Source organism: Rhinoderma darwinii, chromosome 1 (assembly GCF_050947455.1).
Source record: "Rhinoderma darwinii isolate aRhiDar2 chromosome 1, aRhiDar2.hap1, whole genome shotgun sequence".
In the NCBI taxonomy this organism is placed as follows: domain Eukaryota; kingdom Metazoa; phylum Chordata; class Amphibia; order Anura; family Rhinodermatidae; genus Rhinoderma; species Rhinoderma darwinii.
This window is the reverse complement of record NC_134687.1, coordinates 375839825-375860543: the sequence shown is the minus strand read 5'-3', so window position 1 is coordinate 375860543 and position 20719 is coordinate 375839825. Positions and strand designations below refer to the sequence as shown.

The following is a 20719-nucleotide window of genomic DNA, read 5'->3' as shown; positions in this document are numbered from 1 at the left end:
AAATTAATCAGAAATACACTCTATACATTGCTAATGTGGTAAATGACTATTCTAGCTGCAAACGTCTTGTTTTTAATGCAATATCTACATAGGTGTACAGAGGCCCATTTCCAGCAACCATCACTCCAGTGTTCTAATGGTACATTGTGTTTGCTAACTGTGTTAGAAGGCTAATGGACGATTAGAAAACACTTGAAAACCCTTGTGCAATTATGTTAGCACCGCTGTAAACAGTTTTGCTGTTTAGAGGAGCTATAAAACTGACCTTCCTTTGAGCTAGTTGAGAATCTGGAGCATTTGTGGGTTCTATTAAACTCTCCAAATGGCTAGAAATAGAGAGCTTTCATGTGAAACTCAACTGTCTATTCTTGTTCTTAGAAATTAAGGCTATTCCATGCGAGAAATTGCCAAGAAACTGAAGATTTCCTACAACGGTGTGTACTACTCCCTTCAGAGGACAGCACAAACAGGCTCTAACCAGAGTAGAAAGAGAAGTGGGAGGCCCCGCTGCACAACTGAGCAACAAGACAAGTACATTAGAGTCTCTAGTTTGAGAAATAGACGACTCAAAGGTCCTCAACTGGCAGCTTCATTAAATAGTACCCGCAAAACGCCAGTGTCAACGTCTACAGTGAAGAGGCAACTCCGGGATGCTGGCCTTCAGGGCAGAGTGGCAAAAAAAAAGCCATATCTGAGACTGGTTAATAAAAACATTTGTGAGACGCAGAACAACTGAAAAGACGCTGGAAGAGTGCCTGACGGTATTCTATCTGTAATGGAGTGACCAGCGCAGTCACCAGATGTCAACCCCATAGAGCTGTTGTGGGAGCAGCTTGACCGTATGGTACGCAACAAGTGCCCATCAAGCCAATCCAACTTGTGGGAGGGGCTTCTGGAAGCATGGGGTGAAATTTCTCCCGATTACCTCAGCAAATTAACAGCTAGAATGCCAAAGGTCTGCAATGCTGTAATTGCTGCAAATGGAGAAAATTATTATTTCAAATAAAAATCATTATTTCTAACCTTGTCAATGTCTTGACTATATTTTCTAGTCATGTTGCAACTCATTTGATAAATATAAGTGTGAGTTTTCATGGAAAACACAAAATTGTCTGGGTGACCCCAAACTTTTGAACGGTAGTGTATATATATATATATATATATATATATATATATACACGTGTATATATATATATATATGTATATATATATATATATACATACATATATACATATATATATATATATACACATACATATATACATATGTCTTCAGACCCTTTCACTTTTTCACATTTTGTTATTTACATAGTTACATAGTTACATAGTTAGTACGGTTGAAAAAAAGACACATGTCCATCAAGTTCAACCAAGGGATGGGAAAAGGCAAGGGGAAAATTTCTACACATAGGTTCTAATATTTTTTTGTTCTAGAAAATGATCTAAGCCTTTTTTAAAGCCATCTACTGTCCCTGCTGTGACCAGCTCCTGCGTTAGACTATTCCATAGATTCACAGTCCTCACAGTAAAGAAGGCTTGTCACCTCTGCAGGTTGAACCTTTTTTTTCTCCACACGGAGGGAGTGCCCCCTTGTTTTTTGAGGGGGTTTTACATGGAACAGGATTTCACCATATTTTTTGTATGTGCCATTAATATATTTATATAAGTTAATCATGTCCCCCCTTAGTCGTCTTTTTTCAAGGCTAAATAGGTTTCATTCTTTTAACTTTTCCTCATAACTTAGATTCTCCATGCCCCTTATTAGCTTCGTTGCTCTTCTTTGTATTTTTTCCAACTCCAAGGCATCCTTTCTATAACTGGAGCCCAGAACTGAACTGGATATTCTAGATGAGGCCTCACTAATGCTTTGTAAAGTGGTAATATTATATCCCTGTCCCGCGAGTCCGTGCCTCTTTTAATACATGACAATATCTTGCTGGCCTTTGAAGCAGCTGATTGACATTGCATGCTGTTATTTAGTTTATGATTTACAAGTACGCCCAGATCTTTCTCAACAAGTGACTCCCCCAGTGTAGCTCCCCCTAGGACATATGATGCATGCAGGTACCCAGATGCATAACTTTACATTTATCTACATTAAACTTAATTTGCCAAGTGGACGCCCAAACACTTAGTTTGTTTAAATCCGCTTGCAATTCATGAACATCTTACAACGACTGAACATTACTACATAGCTTGGTGTCATCTGCAAAAATAGAAATAGTGCTATTAATCCCATCCTCTATATCATTAATAAATAAATTGAATAATAGTGAACCCAGCACGAAACCCTGGGGTACGCCACTTATAACCGGGGACCATTCAGCGTAGGAATCATTGACCACAACTCTCTGGATACTCTGGATTTTGAGTCAATTCTCAATTCAATTACAAACAATACTATCTAATCCTATAGTCCTTAATTTACCCATTAGACGTCTATGAGGGACAGTGTCAAATGCCTTTGCAAAGTCCAAAAACATTATATCCACAGCGGCCCCTTTGTCTAGGCTTCTGCTCACCTCTTCATAAAAACAAATCAGGTTGGTTTGACAACTTCTGTCCTTAGTAAAACTGTGCTGGTTGTCACTTGTAATACAATTTTTTGTCACATAATTCTGTATATAGTCCCTCAATAGCCCCTCAAACATTTTCCCCACGATGGATGTTAAGCTTATAGGTCTATAATTACCCAGGGAAGCCCTTTTTAAAAATAGGCACCAGATTTGCCCTGAGCCAGTCCCTTGGCACTATACCAGTCACTAGAGAATCTCTGAATATTATGAAGAGGGGGACTGAAATAACTGAACTAAGCTCTTCAAGAACTCTAGAGTGTAACCCATCTGGTCCCGGGGCCTTGTGTACATTTATTTTGTTTCGTTTAGCTTGGACTATCTCTACATTCATCCAATTCAGTATATCAACTGATATATTAACAGCACTGGCACCAGCTACATCAGCTGCTGTTTCTTCTGTTGTATATACAGAGCTGAGAACCCATTTAGTAACTCTGCCTTCTCTTCATCCCCTGTGACCAACTCCCCATAACCACTATCTAGGGTTCCTACATGTTCAGACCTTGGTTTTTTTGCATTTAAATACTTGTAGAATGTTTTGGTATTTGTTTTATTATCTTTGGCCACCTGCCTTTCATTTTGTATTTTTGCTGATTTTATGACTTTTTTACAGATTTTATTAAGCTCTTTATAATTTAAAAAGGCTACAGCTGTACCCTCAGATTTGTATTTTTCAAATGTCATTTTTTGTCATGTATTGCACTTTTTACAGAAGGTGTAAGCCATGTGGGGTTTAATTTTAGTAGTTTATACTTGTTACCTATAGGAATAAATTTTGCACTATAATTACCCAAAGTAGATTAGAAAATCTCCCATTTATCATTTGTACCATTATTTGACATTAGTTCTTCCCAGTCTATATCCTGAATTGCAGCCCTCATCCTGGGGAAATTGGCCTTCTTAAAAGTAAGTGTTTTTGCCCTCCCAGCCCATGTTTGTTTTTTACAGTATAGGTAAAATGTAACAATATTGTGATCACTGTTACCGAGGTTTTCACGAACATTGACATTCCCAACAAGCTCTGCATTATTAGAAATGACCAGATCCAACAGAGCTTCACCTCTAGTCGGGTCTTCCACAAACTGGCCCATAAAATTTTCCGCAACATTTTGAGGAAATTTCTCCCCTCTGCAGTTGAAGCCGAACCATGACACCAATTAATATCCCTGTAATTAAAATCTCCCATTATCACTACATGTTATGTTGAGGCCTTGTGCTAAAATAATAAAAATGTCAAGTTTTTCCCCGTCATTCTGCACTCAATACCCCATAATGACAAAGTGAAAACAGAATTTTAGACATTTTTGCAAATGTATCAAAAATGAAAAACTCAAATTTCGCATGGACATAAGTATTCAAACCCTTTGCTATGACACTTGAAATTTATCTCTGAGGGCCTCCCATTTCTATCGATCATCTTTGAAATGTTTCTACACCTCGATTGGAGTCCACCTGTGATAAATTAATTTGATTCGACATGCTTTACAAAGACAAGCCCCTGTCTATATACAACCAGGGCTCTTTCTAGAACTGGCTGCCGCACTAAACTAAGTAATCGGGGGAGAAGGGCCTTGGTAAGAGAGTTGAACAAGAACCCAATGGTCACTCTGTCTGAGTTCCAAATATCCTGTGTACAGATGGGAGAAATTTTCCAGAAGGTCAACCATCACTAGAGTTCTCTGGACCTCAGACTGGGCCGAAGGTTCACCTTCCAACAACACATTGACCCTAAGCACACAGCCAAGACAACACAGGAGCCCTGGCTTGAACCCAATCAAACATCTCTGGAGTGACCACAAAATTGTTGTCCACCAACGGTTCCCATCCAACCTGACAGAGCTTAAGAGAATCTCCAGAGAAGAATGTCAGAACATCCCCAAATCCAGGTGTGCAAACCTTGTGACATCATACCCAAGAAGACTGTAAGCTCTTATCACTGCCAAAGGTGCTTCAACTAAGAGCTGAGTAAAGGGTCTGAATACTTATGTCAATGCAATATTTTAGTTTTTCCTTTTCAAAAAGTTAGCTAAGATTACTAACATTCTGTTTTCACTTTGTCCTTATGGGGTATTGAGTGCAGAATGATGGGAGTTTTTTTTATTTCAATACAGCAAAATGTGAAAAAATTTAAAGGGTCTAGAGATTTTCTGAATGCATTGTATATATATGAGGGTGAGTCAAAAATTATCCGCATTCCGGTTCTATTAAAACGTCTGTTTGCCGCACTTATCAGCGCTTTCTGTATGAGGTCTCTGTCTCTTCAGTCACTTCTGTGCAGGTTTCAATATATTACATCTGTTTATTTGTGACTGCCGTGTGAGATACAATGGCTGCCCCACTTGTGATTTGAAGAAAGTGTTTTGTTGGGAAGAAGTGTGTATGAATGTATAGAAAAGTTTAAGGAAGGTCGCACATGTGTCAGCCATGAAGAAGGAGCCGGACGCCCGTCCACATCCACGACTGATGACAACATTGGGCGTGCACGTGAACTGATTCTATTGGCTAGACTATCACCTGTTTGGTCCCCTGAAACAAGCCCTACGAGGACGAAGATTCACATCTGATGAAAAGGTGAAGACCAGTGGCGTAGCTACCGCTGTAGCAGCCGTAGCGGCTGCTACGGGGCCCACGGCATGAGGGGGCCCGTGCCGCCCACTGAAACAGGGCCCCCCTCATGCCCGGTGGTGCAGCTAGCAGCCATTATGGCTGCTACAGCGGTAGCGACGCCACTACGGTGCCCACACGGCTGGGCCTCTAACATTTAGTGGCCTAGTGACACGGGCCGCCTCATGCCTGGAGGTGTCGCTAGCATCAGAGGGGGCCCCAGTGCTAGTGACAGCCACATTCACTTGTATCTGCATCCTCTGGATGTAGATACAAATGAATATTATAGGCTGCTGCTGTCTCTCTGAGGGGGCGGCGGCGCCACTGAAACCAGTAGATACAAATACATGCATTAGCGCTGAATGGCTGGGCACGTTCCGTGTGCGAACATTCAGCGCCTTACAGTGACGCTGATTGGCGGGGCAAAATGACCTGCCCCGCCTATCAGCGCCTTTCAACTACGCTAGCGGTGCAAAGACATCATCGCGACGCTTCCGCTGTTGAAAGGCGTTGATTGACCGGGAAAGTCATTCTGCTCTGCCAATCAGCGCCGTTCAACGACGCTAGAGCCGCTATGAAGTAATCGCGTTGCTTGTGTCGTTCAGCCCCAGCAGACTTGCTCGGAAGAGGACAGGTCTGCATTGCCACCGGACAGTGCGGGAATGGGATTATGTGAGTATGTAAAGATTTTTGTTTTTTTTCTAATAAAACTGTGAGTGGCATTATCTACAGGGGGCTCTATCTACAGGTGGGTCTATATGTGGAGATGTGGAGCACTATATACAGGGGGAGCAATATCTAGGGCACTCTCTACAGGGGTGGTCTATATGTGGGACATTATATACATGGGTTGGCTATATGTGGAGCACTATCTATAGGGGGAGCTATTTGTAGGGCACTATCTACAGGGGTGGGCTATATGTAGGGCATTGTCTACAGGGGTAGGCTATAAGTGGCACACTATATACAGGGGGAGCTATATGTGAGGCACTATCTACAGAGGTGGGCTGTATGTGGAGCACTATCTATAGGGGGAGCTATATGTAGGGCAGCATGGTGGCTCAGTGGTTAGCACTATTGCCTTGCAGCTCTGGAGCCCATATGTGGGCACTATCTACAGGAGGCTGTATGTGGGGCACTATCTACAGGGGCTTTTATGTAGGGCACTATCTATAGAGGCTCTAGGGGGTCACTATCTACAGGGGGCTATGGGGGCACTATCTACAGGGGGCATGGTGTGTCTGTGTGGGACACAGTGTATGGCACTATTATAATCACGGACACATTGTATGGCGCTATTATAATTAGAGGTGCAGTGTATGGTTCTATTATAATCAGGGGTATAGTGAATGGTGCTATTATAATCAGGGACACAGTGCTATTATAAATATAGTGCAGTGTATGGTGCTATTATATTTAGGGATGTTGAGAATTGTATCTTCCTTTTATGGGTGCAGAAATGTTTTAAAAGTGAGAAGCTGGAGACATCTGAGCGGAAAAATGCAGAAATGGGCTGTGGCCTGGAGAAATCATCGTAAAGGTCTGGACCAGAGTGAGAAGAAAAGAGAAAAATAAATAGAATCTGAGACATCACCGGTGAGTAACGTAATGTAAATGTTTATTCTGCCTCTAATAAGTAATGTAGTCACTGTATGATCTGCAGCGAGATGATGGGTGGTTTCATTATGATACGATTTTTTTTTTGTGAAACAGCATCTCCCAGCATATACTTACCATTGTTCGGGTCATGCTGGGAGCTGTACTTTTACGCCGTACAAAACGATACGGCAAGGGTTGCACTAAATGGAGCTGTATTTGTTCTCATGCTGATTATATGTACTGAGCTTGGTTCTGGGCCTGTATATATGTACTGAGCTTGGTTCCGGTGCTGTATTTATGTACGGAGCAGTGGCGTAACTACCGCTGTAGCAACCGTAGCGGCTGCTACGGGGCCCGCGGCATGAGGGGGCCCATGTCGCCCGCCGGCACGGGCCCCCACCATGGCCTGAGGCTCCGCTAGCTGTCGCTATGGCTACTATAGCGCGACGCCACTGAACACTATGGCAGAGCAGGGAGGTATCTCCCCGCTCTGCCATTAAACAAAAGACATGTATCCCCTATCCACAGGATAGGGGATACATGTGTGATCGCTGGCAGCGATAAGGAGAACGGGGGACCGAAAGTCCCCTGAAGTTCTCCATCACAAGCCTCGACTTCCGGGGTCTGTGTCGGCAGCTCTGTAGAAATGAATGGAGTGCCGGTCGCGCTTGTGCGCATGCGTGACCAGCGCTCATTTAATTTTTATTGAGCTGCGCAGACGGCGGAAGTCAGAGGTTAGTCATGGAGAACTTCAGGGGACTTTCGGTCCCCTGTTCTCCCTATCGCTGCCAGCGATCACACATGTATCCCCTATCCTGTGGATAGGGGATACATGTCTTTTGTAGGACAAACTATAGGTCAGATTTTACAGGTGGTTACCTACAGGGGGGCTGTATAGCGTTACCTACAGGGGGGGCTGTATAGCGTTACCTACAGGGGGGGCTGTATAGCGTTACCTACAGGGGGCTGTATGGCGTTACCTACAGGGGGAGCTGTATGGTGTTACCTACAGGGGTGGCTGTATGGCGTTACCTACAGGAGGTGCTGTATGGCGTTATCTACAGGGGGGGCTGTATGGCGTTACCTACAGGGGGGCTGTATGGCGTTACCTACAGGGGGGCTATATGGCGCTATCTACAGGGGGGCTGTATGGCGCTATCTACAGGGGGGCTGTATGGCATTATCTACAGGGGGCTGTATGGCGTTATCTACAGTAGGGCTGTATGGCGTTATCTATGGGGGGGCTGTAAAAAAGGCACTATCTACAAGGGGTGGTTGTGTGACAGCCAGGGGAGGGCGGGCCCCAGTCAAAAGTTTGCTATGGGGCCCAGTCTTTCCTAGTTACGCCCCTGGTACTCAATATTTATGCAAAAGTACATCAAAGTCTATCAAAGTCTAAATAGATCGTCATTTCGTCAGGAGGTCACGACGAAGGAAGCGAAACGCGCGTCGAGGTGTTCCTCGGATCGGTGTGCGTTCCTTTCACCATGTCCACTTCAGGTAAATGACGATCTATTTAGACTTTGATAGACTTTGATGTACTTTTGCATAAATATTGAGTCATATCTTGCCGTTTAAGGATGATTATTCTAGATACTGGATCTCATTTATTCTACTAGTATGTCTTATGCTGTCATCATGTTATAACATATGGTCAATTCCATGGGATTTGGTGCACATTTCTATCCGGGGTGTTTTTAGTTCTTTGTATTTTAAATGTATGTTTTTTGTGGGTAATTTCTCCCGTATGGGATAATAAAGATTTATATATTTTATTTTTGTTGTCTACTTGGTGTTATTTTTACATCGGGTATTATTTTGGATTTCAGTCATGTAGAACAGCCAGGGGGATGTCAATCAAAATCTGGGGGGCGCCATTTCAATTTTCGCCTCAGGCAGCAGAAAAGCTAGAATCGGCCCCAAGGCTGCAGGGCACTCATTTCATCTGCATCCTATAAGATGCTGGGAAGACTCCCTGCGCAGGCCGGGGTGATGATGTCACTGCATCATGCTGGTCTGCGCATGTGTCCCGACCGGAGCCTGAATGGGGCAAGGTAAGTACAATACATTTCTTTTGGGGGGTGCTGTGTGGCACTATATACGAGGGGGGAGCAGGGTGGCACTATATACAAGGGCGGGAGCAGTGTGGCACTATATACAAGGGGAGGAGCAGGGTGGCACTATATACAAGGGAGGCTGTGTGGCACTATATGCAAGGGGGGGCTGTGTGGCACTATACAGGGGGGCTGTGTGGCACTATACACAAGGGGGAGCTGTGTGGCACTATATACAAGGGGATGTGTGGCACTACTAAGGGGAGCCTGTGTGGCATTATCTACTGGGAGCTGTATGGCGCTATTTACAAGGGGGAGAGCTGTGGCACTATCTACAGGGGTCTGTGTGTGGCACTATCTATTAAGGGGGGCTGTGTTGCACTATCTACTAAGAGGGGCTGTGTGGCACTATATACAAGAGAGGAGGCCTGTGTGGCACTATATATAGGGGAAGCAGTATGGCGCTATATACAGGGGGGCTATATGGCACTATCTACAAGGAAAGGTGGGGGCGCTATACACAAGTGGGGTGTGACACTGTCTCAGCACTGTGCTGTATAGCACTGTCTACAGGGGGGCTGTAAGGCATAATCTACAGGAGGCACTATCTATAAGGGGGGCTGTGTGTGGCACCTAGATGGGGGGCCCAGTCAAAAGTTTGCTATGGGGCCCAGTCTTTCCTAATTATGCCTCTGGTGAAGACAGCGGTGCATTCGTGGCTCGCAGCTCAGCCTAAAACATTTTTTAATGTGAGAATTTGTCTTTTCTGAAAGTTGATTAAAATAAATTCTACAGCCGCAAGAGTGTGGATAATTTTTGACTCATCCTCGTATTTATTGCAAAATTTCTGTACAATGGATTTCAAAAACCACAATATAGTGCAAAAAGGGGTCAAAACAACATCGGACAGTGACAAAGTGGTAACCCACCCCCATGGTTAAACGGAATAAGACAATTGTTTATTATTATTTAGCTCTTTATAAATGTATTTTCGGGATGCAGTAATGTAAATTCTATATTTCAGTTTAAATAATATAGGAAAATAAATAATATATGTGATGCAATGGTTAATATTACTCCATGCTGTACTGTATGTAATGACCACACGTTTGTTAATTCTGGTCTTCAGGAAGGCACTGGTGGTCCCTTAGATGTAGGTGGTCTAGTTACAGCAATACGAGGAGGAACTTCGAGACTCTTTCCTTTAGCACCAGCTGCTGAACCAATATTCTTATTGGGTTGACCTCCTGAAATACAATTGTTTTTTAACAGCTCTATTGCATTAAACACATTGCATTTGAGAACTCTACAACAAATAGGACGTAATAGTACATTCTGGTGATCGTGGCACAGAAGCTATTAAGAGTTAATCAATCAATTATGTGTACCCCAAAATGCAGCCAATAAAAACTACAATTTGTCCTGCAAAAAACGAGCCATCACACAGCTACGTTGATGGAAAACAAAAACATTTTTTATGGCTCTTGGAATGTGATGATGCAAAAAAATGCTAAAAAAATATCGCTAAAGTAGACAATGGAAATCTCATATAACTATAGTGGTCATCAGCAATTTCCATTCACTTCTAGGGATTGGTGATGTTGTTTAAGAATGCAATTCCATGCATTAGTTGCAGCTAAACTTTATCACTGATGTCCAGGATGAAAAGGTTCTACAGAGAGCTCAAACCCGTTTGAGATTTCCTTCCGGAATTGTTCACACCTATCTATGACTTTTTCAAAATATAATTCTCCTAGATTTCCCCTTTAATATTCGAAGACTTACCAGGGGAACTGTCTTTTGGTTTCGAGGGATCGTCTTGAGCTTCTGCTGCTTTTTCTGCAATTTTTTTATTTCTCTTCTTATTTTCCTCAGCTTGCTATAATACAGATGATATTACCATGAAACATTTAGCATAAAGTAATGGATAGAGGGGATAACATGTTTATACTTACACTTTGCAGTTTTTTCTTCAATTCCAGAATTGCTGCCTGGTATCCTTTTGATGTAGCATTAAGGTAATATATACTCATGCTAGACACAAGATAAATGAAAGTCATAAATTAACAGGTTCATATCGGATGTCCGGATGTCTTATCCATACAAGAAAAAAATAAACCAAGATAAAAGCAATTACTAGTCATTGATTATAGGAGTCAAGAGGCAATACTTATCATGACTGGCTGTAGACAGAGAATATTCAATGTACCTGGCCCAAAAGGCTTTTATTAAGGGGATTGTGCAGCACGAAAGGCCATCAATATCTGATTGGTCGGAGTCCAACTCACAGCACACCTGCCGATCAGCTGTTTTGAAGGGGGCACAGTGCTCATACAAGCGCTGCTTCCCCTTCATTTCCTTTACTGCTCACACTGTGAATTGCCGACACACTTGTAGCGGCGTTTCACAGTATTACAGCCTTATCTCATTCACTTCAATGGGAGAAGACTGTAATACTGTGAACCACCGATACTAATGTGTTGGCAATTTACAGTGTGAGCAGTAAAAGAAATGAAGGGAAAGCAGCGCTTGTACGAGTGCTGTGACCCCTTCAAAACAGCTGATCGGCGGGGTTCTGGGAGTTGGACGCCTAGCGATCAGATTTTGAAGGCCTATCCTGAGAATAGGCCATAAATTTTTGGAGACTGGACAACCCCTTTAATGTTGCTTGTATGGTAGTGGCCAAAATCTTGAAAAAATATAACAGCTCAGTTTTATGGACAATATTTTCAAAGGAAATGTATGGCTTTACTTTGGCCTAAGAAAACATTGTTTCTCAAGCTGCAGATCTATATCTTAAGCGCACCTCCTTTTTTAGTTCTTTTTTTCTAAACAATATTACCAAAAATCATGGACAGATGGAAAATCTGTACCAGTATCCTCCACCACCATGTCTATTCACACTGCGTTCTCAGTTTACTTTCCCGAAGTATACCTCCGACTAAAGCCTCTGACTTAAACAGTGGTATACATTCGCCATAGGCTCCCATTAAAAAAAAAAAAATAACATATACTGTATGGTATAGCGTAGTCAAATATGCTATGCCATAGAGTAGAGAAAAAAACTATATCGGCATATGCCTCATCATGCCAAAAGGCTGAATGGATACATTCAGCATATGCCAAACATACACTGCAAACCCAGGGTGAATAGACCCTTAAAATTATCCTGCTTACATTTTGTACTTGGTCTCTGGATATCAAGCTACCCTAGTGAAAGATCCTTGACAATAATCATATTGTAGATGTACATATACTGAACTTTACGGTAAATTTTTCAATGACACTAAGAAGAACTAAACTAGTTATTAATCAAATGACAGATTTGTTTCGACCCTCCAAAAATTTTACTTACACCATTAGCAATATGAATGGTAAAATTAGTCCGGGGTTTGAAGCGTATCCAAATACTTTTGCAAACCATGCAGGGAAGTCGTTTTGCAAGGTCTCCTGTATAACTTCAAACATTCGTTGCTTTCCACTAATGAAAACAGAGACGTATATATAATAACTAACCACCATATACTACATGCAGATTATGTTTCTTAATGGAATTACTGTTCATATATGGCTTTTAATGTATTTCATCAAGCTAAGCAAATGGCCCAGTTCAGTAATAGCATACCTTCCAACCGTTCCGGATTTCGGGCGGTGCCCTGCTGTCTTAGGCGGCCGGTGGTATGTCCCAGACTCCCAGTGTCAACTGTATCTGATACTTTAAGCGCTTATCCCGGGGAAGCCCTTGACGTCACTCTCGATATATGGACAGTGACGTCAGTTGCCGATGCTCTGGCCGGGGACTCCACTCATAGAGGGAATCCCTGACGTTACTGTCCATATATGGTAGTCGACTGCGCTATTCATTCCATCAAAACGATGGAATCCTTGCACAACGGAGACAAACGGAAACCATTGACACTGGATCTGTTACCATTGAAATCAATGGTGATGGAAACAGAAACCTATGGTTTCCGTTTGTGTCTGTCAGGGCTCCGTTCTGACGGAAAGCTCAGACGGAACTGAGCCCTAGCGCAGATATGAACGAAGCCCAAGATTGTAAGCTCTAATGAGCAGGGCCAGCTCTCTTTTTGTTTGATTATTACCAGAGTTTGTCCTCCTGTGCTGTCTGTTGTGTGCATATTCACCCTGTGAATTGTAAAGTGGTGCAGAATATTTTGTTGCGGTGAAATTCTACATAAGCAGCACAGTGCCCTCTAGTGGCTTTAAGATTCATCTATACACATAATTCTAAATAATTTGATTTCTTGGGAATACACTGCAGAAATTCAACAATATATTTTTATTCTGCGGGGCAATATAATTACGATGATAACAAATGTATATAGGTGTTTTTATGACTTACTTCTTTTATAACGAAAAAAAAATTTGTTAAAAAAAAATTATTTTGTGTCATGAGAGCCATAAATTTTTCATTTTTCGATCAATTGAGTGGTGTGAATCACCACTCAATTTTACGCCGTTCCCCCAGCGCGTTAAATAACATTATATTAGAATAATTCAGACTTTTGCAGACACGGCGATACCAATTATGTTTATTTTGTACATTACTTTAGAGAAATAATGGGAAAAGTAAAAAATTTTAACTTTTCATTTAACCTTTCTGTACATTACTGAAAGCTTTATTAAATTATTATTTCTTTTTTTTAAATCCCCCTAGGGGACTTTAACAAGCAATCGCTTGATCTCTGTTACAATATACTGAACTATGTATTGCAGTGTATTACAATTTTTACTGTGTCCCTTTAACCCCTTCAGGACTGAGCCTGTTTTAGCCTTGTGGACGCAGCCGATTTTTTCAAATCTGACATGTGTCACTTTACGTGGTAATAACTTGGGAATGCTTTTACCTATCAAAGCGATTTTGAGATTCTTTTCTCATGACATATTGTACTTTATGTTAGTGGAAAAATGTGATCAATAAATTCAGTATTTGTTTGTGAAAAACACCAAAATTTTGAGAAAATGTGCAAAAATTAGCATTCTTCTCAATTTAAATGTATCTGCTTGTAAAACAGATAGCAATACCACACAAAATAGTTACTAGATAACATTTCCTATATGTCTACTTTAGATTGGCATCATTTTTTGAACATCCTTTTTTTTATAGGTCGTTACAAGGCTTAGAACTTTAGCAGCAATTTATCACATTTTCAAGAAAATTTCCAAAACCTATTTTATAGGTACCAGCTCAGTTCTGAAGTGGATTTGAGGGCCTTATATTATAGAAACCCCCTTAAGTCACCCAATTTTAAAAACTGCACCCCTCAAAGTTTTCAAAACAGCCGTTAGAAAGTTTCTTAACCCTTTAGGTGTTTCACAGGAATTAAAGCAAAGTAGAGGAGACATTTTCAAATTTCTTTTTTTTATCAGAAAATCCATATTAATAATTTTTTCCCGGTAACACAGAAGGTTTTTACCAGAGAAACGCAACTCAATATTTATTGCCCAGATACTTCAGTTTTTAGAAATATCCCACATGTGGCCCTAGTGTGCTAATGGACTGAAGCACCGGCCTCAGAAGCAAAGGAGCAACTAGAGGATTTTAGGGCCTCTTTTTTATTATAATATATTTTAAGCACCATGTCAGATTTGAAGAGGTCTCGTGGGGCCAAAAAAGCGGAAACACCCCCAAAAAGACACCATTTGGCAAACTATACCCCTCAAGGAATTTATCAAGGGGTATAGGGAGCATTTTAACCCCACAGATTTTTTGCTGAATTTAGTGGAATTAGTCCGTAAAAAAGAAAACGTAGAAATTATCAATTTTTACAAGGAATAAGGAAGAAAAAGCGCCCCAAGATTTGTAAAGCAATTTCTCCTGATTATGGCAATACCCCATATGTGGTAAGGGCACATTCAGACGTGGCGGAATTGCTGTTGAATTCCGCTGCGGTCAGTCCGCAGTGAAATTCTGCATCAGCCATTTTTTACATTTGTTTCTATACATTTTTAGAAAACTTAGTTCGGACGTTGCGGAAAATAACTGTGTGGAATTTAGGCTGTGGTGCAGAATTTTCCCTCCATAGCATGCTCATTATGTTGCGAAGAAGAATCGGAATTTCACTGCGGATTTCAGCCTTTGCAATGCAAAAACTGAAATCTGTGGCAAGTCCGCTGTGATATCTGCAATGTCTGAATTACCTGTCAAATATGCAAACGTTGGTGCAGATTCGTTGCGTAATTGCCCCGAATCTGCACCAACATTTGCAGCGGAAAAATTCTGCCACGTCTGAACATGGCCTAATAAACGGCTGTTTGGACACACGGCAGGGCTCAGAAGCGAAGGAGCGCTATATGTCTTTTGGAGCTCAAGTTTGCTGGATTGGTTTTCGGGTGTCATGTCGCATTTGCAAAGTCCCTGAGGCACCAAAACAGTGGACACCCCCAGAAGTGACCCCATTTGGGAAACTACTGCCCTAAAAAGAAGTTATCTAGGAGTATAGTGAGCATTTTGATCCCATAGGTTTTTTACTGAATTTTATTGTAATTAGGTCGTGAAAATTTCTATTGTTTTTTATTCTTTTTTGTTACGGCGTTCACCGTGCAATACAAATGACATATTTCATTTATTCTGTGGGCCGATGCGATTACGGTGATACCATATGTATATAGGTTTTTTATGTTTTACAGTGTTTGCACGATAAAATCACGGTTTTAAAAAAATTATTTTGTTTTTGTGTCGCCATATTCTAAGAACCACAACTTTTTTATTTTCCATCAAGAAAGCTGTGTGAGGGCTTGGTTTTTGAGGAACAAACTGTCGTTTTTATTGATACCATGCGACTTTTTGATCCCTATTTATTCCATTTTTTGGGAGCTGAAGTGACTAAAAATAGCGATTCCAGTATCGTTTTTTTAGTATTTTTTTTATGGCCGTCACTGTGCGGGATAAATTACATTACATTTTTATAGTTCAGGCCGTTACGGACGTGGCGATACCAATTATGCATAGTTTATTTTATATTTTTCTAATAATAAAGGACTTGAAATGTAACGTAACTTTTTTTTTCCTTTTTTCTTTTAGTCCCACTAGGGACTTGACGATCCAATCAGTGGCGGATTATCATTAGGGCGGTTCGGGCGGCCGCCCGGGGCCAAAGGCTCCCAGGGGGCCCATAGCCACCCAAACCCCCTCATGCCCAGTGGCGTCGCTAGCCCTGGAGGGAGCCCTGGTGCCAGGACCGCACCTGTCATCAGACGAACGGAGCTTCACTCCCACTTAGCAGCCGTGGTTTGTGCTGCTTTAGAAGCTCCCCCTCCAGCCCCCCTTCCCTGCTCTAAACATCTCTCCTCCTGCTGCTAGCTGTCGGGACATGGGGGAGGGGTTACTGTCGGCGGGCTCTGTGTCGGGCTGTGAGCAGGAGAAGAGCTGCAGTGAAGACTCACAAATATCCTACATAAAAGGTAAGTGCATGTGTGTTTACAATGTGTACTTTATATGTGTATAATGTGCATACTCGTGTGTGTTTACAGTGTGTACTTTATATGTGTATAATGTGCATACTCGTGTGTCTTTACAGTGTGTACTTTATATGTGTATAATGTGCATACTCGTGTGTAATTTATATGTGTATAATGTGCATACTCATGTGTGTTTACAGTGTGTACTTTATATGTGTATAATGTGCATACTCGTGTGTACTTTATATGTGTATAATGTGCATACTCGTGTGTGTTTACAGTGTGTACTTTATATGTGTATAATGTGCATTCTCATGTGTACTTTATATGTGTATAATGTGCATACTCGTGTGTACTTTCTATGTGTATAATGTGCATACTCGTGTGTACTTTATATGTGTATAATGTGCATACTTGTGTGTTCTTTATATGTGTATAATGTGCATACTCGTGTGTGTTTACAGTGTGCACTTTATATGTGTATAATGTGCATTCTCATGTGTACTTTATATGTGTATAATGTGCATACTCGTGTGTACTTTATGTGTATAATGTGCAAACTCGTGTGTACTTTATATGTGTATAATGTGCATACTCGTGTGTACTTTATATGTGTATAATGTGCATACTCGTGTGTACTTTATATGTGTATAATGTGCATACTCGTGTGTACGTGCGCGTGTGTATATATAGATTTCTGCACCATTTCCTGCATTTTTGCTGCAGAAAATGGTGCGTATTTTGCTGCGTTTTTCTCGATGTTGGGGGATGGTGACGTCTCCTGTGAAAAAATGCAGCAATTCTGTCCACTTTCCGCAGCAGGAATTGACATGCTGCAGTTCAAGAAATACGCACCGCAGGACAAAATGTCTGGTCGGAAATTTTACGCAGCCTCTGGATGAGATTTGGTAAATCTCATTCACTTTGCCACTACCGTATTCTGCGTATTCTCCGTTAAGTGTGGACAAGCCCTAATACAGTAGCAGCAGAGTGGATTAGATGTGAACAATTCTCATCACACGCTGCGTAAATGATAGGTGGGGAAAAAAAAGCTCAGAAATTGACCTGCGGTGCATTTTTTTATTCCGCAGCATGTCAATTGTATTTGCGTAAACACTGCTCATTTGTTTCGGGTTTTCCCCATTTAATTCAATGGGGAGGTAAAACCTGCAACAAATAGCAGATGTTATGTAAAAACGCAATTTAGAAAAAATCTTATACTTGCCCAGAATTCTGTTTCTTCGTCTGGGCCGGCCTCCTGGGATGACGTATCACCCCATGTGACCGCTGCAGCCAATCACAGGCCAATCACAGGCATGCAGCAGTCATATGGGTTAAAATGTCATCCCAGGGCTGCAGTGTAGCGACACTGTGTAGCACTATATACAAGGGGGGGGGGAGCACTGTGTAGCACTATATACAAGGTGGGGAGCGCTGTGTAGCACTATATACAAGGGGGGGGCTGTGTGAGGCTCTCTACAGGGGGTTGTGTGTGTGTGTGACGCTATCTACAGGGGGGTGTGTGTGGCTCTATCTACAGGGGGGTGTGTGTGGCTCTATCTACAGGGGGGTGTGTGTGTGGCTCTATTTACAGGGGTGTGTGGCTCTATCTACAGGGGTGTGTGTGTGTGTGTGTGTGTGTGTGTGTGTGTGTGTGGCTCTATCTACAGGGGGGTGTGTGTGTGGCTCTAGCTACAGGGGGTGTGTGTGTGGCGCTGTCTACATGGGGGGTTGGCGCTGTGTCCCTGCACAGTGTGATACTGTCAGTATGTAGGGACACAGCCCTGTGAAAGGGGAATCGTAACACCCATTTGTTAATGCTTGTGCAAAAAGGTAGTGTTAGCAATAGTCACGGCGTGGCAGGGTGGCGGTGGAGAAGGGGGGCCCAAGTTTTGGTAACAGCCCAGGGCCCATGGTCTTCTTAAACCGCCACTGGATCCAATTGTTAGATCGTTGTTATAATACCCTGCAATATTTATGTACCTCTGGCGGGACCTAATCGCCTTCCATAGATGGCAGACCGGATGCCTTTGTTAGGCTTCCGGTTGCCATAGCAACAATCAGCCCCCGCAATCGTGGTGCCGATGTTGTTATAACAACTTAAATGCGGCAGTCGCTAAGGGGTTAATCGGCGGGGATCTTGGCTGTGATGCGACCCAATGTTTTCCCCAGTACTAAGGCTTCTAGTAGCAGCCTGTACTGGGAGATGCCGGGCTGTGGGGAGCGCCTGTGTGCTCTGTTAGGAGCACACATATATTAACGGGCTGCAGGCACAAGGACCAGTGCTGCAGCCCGTTAAAGCTGCCTAAAAAAAACCACAAGCCTACTGTGCCTAGGTAAAGCCGGCTCTGGTGTCACGAATAGTAAAATAAGCTGTTCATTGCAGGGCAAGGATATAGTTGTATATTAACCCCTTCCCGCCATTTCACGTACAGTTACGTGATGGGAGATGGTCTTTTCCCTCAACTCCACGTAACTGTACGTGAAACAGATGGAGCTGGCTCAGGAGCTGAGCCAGCGACATCACCGCCGGGTGACAGCTGTATGTTACAGCTGGCACCCTGAGGTATCGGCCAGGACCGGACCTAGCCTCCGATCCGACTGTTTAACCCCTCACATGCTGCGTTCAATAGAGATCGCCCCGTCGTCGGCGGGGCCCAGGAGGCTTCCGGTACCATCGGCAAGATGGCGCCGGCTCAGCTTCCGGCTCAGAGGCTGAGCCGGCGTCATTAGCAGTGGGTGTTCGCTGTATGTTACAGCGGACACCCCGATCTATCGGCAGGAACCGGAGCTAGCTCCGATTCCTGCCATTAACCCGTTCAATGCAGCGATTCAATGCAATCGCTGCATCAAAGTGGTTTGTATGAAATCGGCAGCCCTGCCATGCGATGGCAAGGCTGGCGACTGTTACTATGGCAACAGGATGCTTAACAATGGCTTCCTATCTGCCATTACGGAAGCCGATTAGGCCCCGCCCGGAGGCGGAGCCTGATCGGCTTGCTGTCAGTGAACAACTGACAGTTCTAATACATTGCACTACATAGGTAGTGCAATGTATTAGAACATCAAACAAACAGTTGGACCTTCAAGTCCACTAGTGGGACTAAAGAAAAGTGTAAAAAAAGTAAAAATAAAAGTTGGAAAAAATACAATAAAAGTTTCAAATAATAACACAAAACACAATCACCCTTTTTAAATTATCAAGTCATTTATTATTGAAAAAAATAATAAAGCCATACATATTTGGTATCGCTGCGACCGTAACGACCTTAACTATAAAAATATAATGTTATTTATTCCGCACAGTGAACGCCGTAAAAAAAACCTCAAAAATACTGACATAATTGCTATTTTTTGGTCACTTTGTCTTCCAAAAATTTAAATAAAAAGTGATCAAAAAGTCGCATGTACCCAAAAATGGTGTCTATAAAAGCTATAACTCGTCTCGCTAAAAACAAGCCCTCATACAGCTCCGTCGACAAAAATATTAAAACCGTTATGGCTCTCACAACTTGGCGACAGAAAAAATCCATTCTCTTTACAAAAGTTATTTTATTGTGCAAAAAGTTGTAAAACATAAAAAGTGCTATAAATTAGGTATCACCGGAATCGGACTGACCCGCAGAATAAAGGTAACATGTAATTTATAACGCATGGTGAACGCTGTATAAAAAGAATTTAAAAAATATGCCAGAATTGCCGTTTTTTGTTCACCTTGCCTCCCAAAAAATAAAGGATAACGTGATAAAGTGATCGAAATGTCACATGTACCCCAAAATGGTACTAATAAAAACTACAGCTCGTCCCGCAAAAAAAACAGCCGTCATACCACTACGTCTATGAAAAAATAAAATTAGTTAAGGCTCCAATAAGCCAGGAAATAAAAATATGCAGTTGTGCCGGCCCCGATGGGAACATTTCGTCTGTTTCAAGTGGTGAATTATCAAGGCCCCTAAAATTAGGGAACCAGGAAGGGGAGGGCCCAAACATATCTGCTGGAAGCGAGGGTGCCCGTATTATACCAGGACAACACTTCCCAGCAAAATTCCTTAAACTGCAAAGATCCCGAGTGGGAATAAGTAAAAACAATTTATTAGTGCGACACCGGCCTGTGCAGAAAGGATTGTGTCACAGCGTAACACACATCTATGGATAATTTTATTGTTTTTTTTTACCCCATTATTATACCACCTGACTATGCCCCTTATATACTCCGCCCGGCTTACATGTACCCCCACATTATAAACAGAAACACCAGTAAGACTCCAAACGAAACTACTACAAGCAAAATCCACGCTCCAAAAGCCAAATGGCGCTACCTCCCTTCTGAACCCTACAGTGTGCCCAAACAGCAGTTTACTTCCATATATATGGCATCGGCATACCCGGGAGAACCCTTTTAACAATTTTTGGGGTGTGTGTCTCCAGTGGCACAAGCTGGGCGCCACATATTGGCATATCTAT

The 20719-nt window shown here is 42.3% G+C and overlaps 1 protein-coding gene across 1 annotated transcript in view; it reads right to left on the bottom strand.

Annotated features, from left to right (window-relative positions):
- Positions 1-9958: 9958 nt before the first annotated feature.
- Positions 9959-20719, bottom strand: part of TMC1 (transmembrane channel like 1) — a 90217-nt gene continuing 79456 nt past the window's right edge. The window contains exons 17-20 of the mRNA XM_075852111.1: positions 12189-12314; positions 10789-10867; positions 10619-10712; positions 9959-10080 (exon numbers count right to left, since the gene is read on the bottom strand). Coding sequence (XP_075708226.1) covers positions 9959-10080; positions 10619-10712; positions 10789-10867; positions 12189-12314 — 421 coding nt within the window. The remainder of the gene's footprint in view (positions 10081-10618; positions 10713-10788; positions 10868-12188; positions 12315-20719) is intronic.